The sequence below is a fragment of the Bombus impatiens genome, unplaced genomic scaffold (assembly GCF_000188095.3).
Source record: "Bombus impatiens unplaced genomic scaffold, BIMP_2.2 scf_0091, whole genome shotgun sequence".
Lineage (NCBI taxonomy): Eukaryota > Metazoa > Arthropoda > Insecta > Hymenoptera > Apidae > Bombus > Bombus impatiens.
Genome location: NT_176510.1, coordinates 1,452,324 through 1,457,851, shown reverse-complemented (window position 1 = coordinate 1,457,851; position 5,528 = coordinate 1,452,324). Strand labels below are relative to the sequence as shown.

The 5,528-nt window shown below is 35.8% G+C and overlaps 1 protein-coding gene across 2 annotated transcripts in view; it reads left to right on the top strand.

Annotated features, from left to right (window-relative positions):
- The window catches only part of LOC100750104 (nuclear migration protein nudC), a 104,906-nt gene that overhangs the window by 98,423 nt on the left and 955 nt on the right, over positions 1-5,528 (top strand). For both annotated transcript variants that reach the window (XR_004460831.1, XM_033318402.1), the window contains exon 5: positions 5,454-5,528. Coding sequence is in view for 1 of the 2 variants with exons in the window: in XM_033318402.1 (XP_033174293.1) it covers positions 5,454-5,528 (75 nt within the window). In the remaining variant the exon portion in view is untranslated. The remainder of the gene's footprint in view (positions 1-5,453) is intronic.

Here is a 5,528-nt window from a genome sequence, read left to right as displayed (position 1 = left end):
GCGGGGATAATGGGCACGAGGGAGCGTCGATTGAAAATTGCAGGATCTCCTCCCACCTCGGTTGCAAATTGTCGGCGACGTTCCATCGTAAACGATAACCGTACATAATGACGCGTGCGTACACGGGTACGAACACGCGGCCACAGGTGGAGAAGAAGACGATGATTTCGCAAGTGTACATACAAAGTGAAGATGACTTCGATGCGAACGACGACTGGAAATCACGGAAACGATGCCTCTAATGACGCAGTGTGAGACGATTAAATGAGCGTAGAGCAGTGTGATTATACAGGCTGTCTCACCAATATTGTCCACTTGAAATCTCTCGTTGCTTCAAATATGAAATAAAAATGTTGCTTATATACGTCGTAGAGTTGAAAAGAAGTAGTCGACATGGCCAAGGGGTTGGCAATTATAGTGGTATAAATCAACCTACCGATGGTTTCATGGTTTCAAACAGCGTTCTACGTTTGTTATTATAAAAATTAATTATATAAGTTATTACTTAACTTATTATGAAAGCAGGCGTGTTATTTTTGCAAGTGGAAATACGTGATTAAATTCGAATTGCCAGTCTTGACCTGCATCACTGTGATACTCAGTTATTATGATAAAATTGATCTTTAGATTTCCTCTATAGCTCCACGCACGTAGCAAATCATTGCCACCATACTAGGATGTCTTTGCAACCTTGAAACTTTCATACTTACGATTAGACTATAGATTTTTATGCTGTTTTATATTCTTACGAACATACCTAGCGAAATAGAATCTACATAAAGATTTGTTTCATCTATTAAACATTATATTAAGCAAGTTCCTTTGGATATTTTATATAATTTTGCGTCCTTAAATTCCCCAAAAATGCATAAACATCCACTTATAATAGTATACGATACTTTCATTTGTCGCTTCTAACAGCGAGGATATTTCAAATAAACAGAGTTGCTGGAACGTCCTGTATAGCATCGAGAGGAAATCGGTATTATTCTCTGGAGTCTAGATAATTGGAATGGGTTAATGAGTCTGAGAGGATGTTGCATTAGCAGAGTTATTATAATAAGGAATCTGGTTAAATAGGCGGTAATCTCTTGAGCAGTTGTTACAGTTAGCGCGAATTGAATTGATTAAGTTTTTCTGACGCTTTCATGTGCTGTTTCTCTCTGTTGATCACTTGATGGGTCTAAAGATTTGTAGCGTCTAGGTGAGCTCTTTTCAGATACGTTCTTGTGTAATGATTGCTTGAAATTGTGTATGGAGAAGAGATACATAATTGTTAAGCTGGCATGAATAAATTTTGTGTAATGGATATAAAGATTAGTAATGATAATGTGAACTTTTTTCAGATGAATTCTTGTGTAACGATTGTTTAATTAGATTATTTAAAATAAGACTTGGTTAAATTGTATGTAATGTAGCATCTTCTTATGCAACAGTTGCTTGAATGTCTACGGGAAGATTATGAAAATGAAATGATCATAAGCTTATTGACATAAATATATTTCGAAGGAATAGAATTTTGGAGACTGCTTAGAGCTACATCGACGAGGTGTGAGACGTGAATTTGCTCACGTACATCCCTTAGTCTTCCAAGGTTGCTTTACTTTCGATTCGTCAGTCTTCTAAAGGACAAGTTTTAAATTCACGATCCGTGACTCTTTTGAAACGCTTCCATTTTTGCCACAATTTACGTATCTCCTTTATAAGAAACGGATGTAGCATTCCTTCTGCTCCTTTTCTTCGAGTAATAGACTGATTAAGTTAATCTTATCATCGTGAGTGGACGTTTAGGACGGAAACTGTACGTTCGCTTGTTAATTTCTTCATAAAGCGATCCGCTCTATGGCAACAAGTCTTTTCTTCCAAATCGTAAAACCCGTTCAGTTGCTACCTGCGATAAGGTTGTGGTTGTTATTAAATGCAGAATAATATCAACTTCCTAAAGGAATTGCGAATTCAGAAAAAGCTACTGAAATTACTCTTACGTAATTCTCGAGATTCAAGTTTAAAAACTATACTTTGAAAAAGTTTTTTAACATAAAAATTCCTCGGATTTAAGAATTTTTACAGATTTAAGAATATTTATCGTTACACTACGATTGAAGACACCAAAAATACTATAAATCATTCTAAAGTCCCAATCAGAATATCATTCCTTTTAGGAACACCCGATGATATATAGTAACTGATAAATTATTATAATCATAGTTTAGAAAAAGGTCTGAGTACAAAACGAATTTCATTTTTCAATATAAGAAGCTCTTAGAAATATAAGGCCTTTTTATAAACAAATACGTCATATATATTTTGCAAACTAATAGTATTAGTAAATTAACAAGTTAAAAGTTCGAAGCTATCAACTTCTTTCTTACGATTTCATAATTTTTCATTAAATAGAACAATCGGATAATTGTTTCTAAACTGTTATTTTTTTATTATCAAACTTGTTAATGTTACCCAAAGATATTTATTAATATCGAATTTGCAAAATTTCTCGAATTGGTTCAATCGTACGAGAAATTTTTTATCTTTCACAGTTGTATATTTCTTAAAAACATTGAAAAGACGTTTTGAAATTCCTGAGAGATATAATAAGTATGACAGGTATGACACATAATTCCTATAAAATATAATAAATAGACACACAGTGACACATATGACATTCTTACATATTTCGAAAGTATCCTCAAATTTAAAAAATGTACACACGTGCCAATATTCCTCCGAAAATGTGAAGTCTCTTATCAGCTGCATAAAAGCTGACGAGCGAATCGTGACGAAGAGAACAGTTGCAAAATACGAATCCCCCCCTCCCCCCTCTCTTTCGTCTGTCCACCTCGATCCAAATTTTCGTGTCACAGTCTGGTTAATGCCGGCTGAGAGATCGAGGATAATCTCCGGCGACACGAGCCTCTTCCCTCGGTTATGCTCTCTGCCGTTCCATCGTAATGATATTCCACTTTGTTAACGCGCAAACTCGGTAGCCATGATCCGTTTCCACGCACCGGTGCTCTCAGCTACGCTCAGCGTCGCCGCGGTCGTCGGCGTCGTCACGCTGGAAATCCAAGAACACGTCTAACGCGAGGATGACGCCGATGATGATAATGATGATTCCACGACGCGTAATCCACGTGTCGTTCGTGATCTTTCTCTTGATTTTCTTTTTTCTTTCGAATACTTGTAATTGCGACACGAGATACGCACGATGGATCATCTAGGATTTTGGAACTTCGTGGATTTAATTGTTCCTGATGCTGGCCACCCGAGGACGTCCCACATCGATGGATCGTTGCCTCCAGAGAAGTGATTCTCACGAGTGTGATTATGGAGATGATTAAATAGGGAGGAATGTCGATGGAATGAAGTTTTACCGATGGACTGCTGCTGATTGTGTTATTTCTTGATATTTATTTTTAGAGTTTAGAGGTTTTGCGACGAATGGGAATTATAATTGGGAACTTGAGTCGTCAAAGTAGTCTTGGTGTATAATACTTGTAAGATAAATGATAACTTGTATCTTGGAAAACCTTTTTTGTTGGTTGTTTTATTACTTGTCTCTCTCTCTCTTTTCTTTTGTAGCAAAGGTTTTGGAAGAAAGTTTAGTATTTTTATAAGAAACGATATTAAGCTGTAATAGCTTGAAAATTTTAGGAATATTATTTTTTCTATTTCATTACGGGTTACTTCTGTGTTAGAAATTCTATTATGTAACACTTGTTCGAATGCGGCGGCTTGATCCTTAAGAATGTTCCTTTCTTATGTCTGTTTTTGAACGGGGCAAAGCATTCCTTATGGACGGATTAATTCAGCTCATTACTCTGGATGTAAAAGTACGAGCCGTGCGATTTCATATTCAGATTTCATTCATAGCAGTTTCCTTTCGTAATGATACTTCTCGTGAGCGACTTCCACTAACCCCATTTTCCATCGACTCTATTAAGTGGTCTTAAGACAATATGAAAGTAATCAGACTGCTGATCAACCAAGAATCCGTTTTCATTACAGCCGATTAATTCCAGTTCCTTGCTGTACGTAAACCGACACGTAAACCTTCGTTCAAAGGTAAAAGATACGAATTTGAAGCACACGGTAATAAAACAAATCATAAAGACAAACTTTACGTTAAAATATATTGTAGAACTGTTTTTTTTTTCTCTCTCTCTTCGTTCAAATAACTCCCGATTCTTTTTAACGTCGACAGTTTGTGTGCCAAATCACCATATTATTATGTAGTAAATTATTATACGCAAACACCGTAATCGATATTATGGCGAGTCGGGCAAAAAGAAGCGTGATTAAAAAGTAATTCGCGAAATGCGTAAATTTTATTATCGTACTATGGAATCTTTCTCCCTTCTTTTCTCCCCTTATACGGTATATTTCGTTCGTTGGATTCTAAATTGCCCAAGGTCCGTCACGAAGGCTGCACCGTTGGGTTTCCGAAATCCAAGGCCACGGTGGAGAAGTGGATCACGATGATACGCAATGAAATCGCAGTCGCGAGAAGGACTGAGAGGGTAGCCGTGCGGAACCATGATCGATCCCTTCATCGATCAAATGAATCGCGCTATTGTTACGATAGACTCGATGAACGTCGTTTGTGCACGTCGAGGAGATCGTTTACTTTGAGGTTAAACGAAGAACCTCGATTTTTTTATTGGATTTATCGATTGGAAAGGAAAGAGCTAGTCATTGATTGTATTGGTATACGTGAGCTGTGTTGTTAAAGATTTTCATGCTCAATTAGACCTCATCTGATAGGAATAAGATTGATTATTATTTTAATCTCTATAATAGACTTTTCTCGTGATAGATTGTAAGATAGAAACAAAGAAAGAGTTTTTAGGGCAATTAATAATAAATTGTGTTTTAATAATAATTAAATAATAAAAGCATAATTTGTGAAAGGAATAGTTGAAAATGTCGAACGAATAAGATATATACATATATAAATTTTTATAGTTGAAATATTTATTAATAATATATCAAAGGAAAGTTCATTATATACAATGTTTATAATTATATATAACGTAAAATTATACATTGGCGAGAAGAAATCTCAGCCATCTTGCGCTTTTTAAACAGCATTGTATACCTTTCTTTTGGTATTCTTAAACGACGTAAGAAAAACCAAAGCAAAAACATAGAACCAGATAATTTAAGAACATAAAAAGAAAAGTACATAATGCCACTTAAGAAATGCATGATCACCTCATTTCCTTTGTAGCAGAAAGGTACTTTCAGAATCTTTTTACACCGATAAATTCGTAATTTAACATCAATAAACTCTGCCTCCTTGAAATCTTTTTTCTTTCTTCTTCTTCTTTCTTTTTTTTTTTTTTTTTATTTGTGAAACTATCATAACTAGTTCGAATAAATCTGCCAACTCATGGCGACCGATTCGCGCCACATTCCGTATGAATGAAATAACATTTATTATCGTCTAATTCCAGATCAAAGTACCTCTGAAAGTGAACTTCTCGGCCAGGCCCAAGGACGTTGCCGTCACGATGACGAAGAAGCGGCTG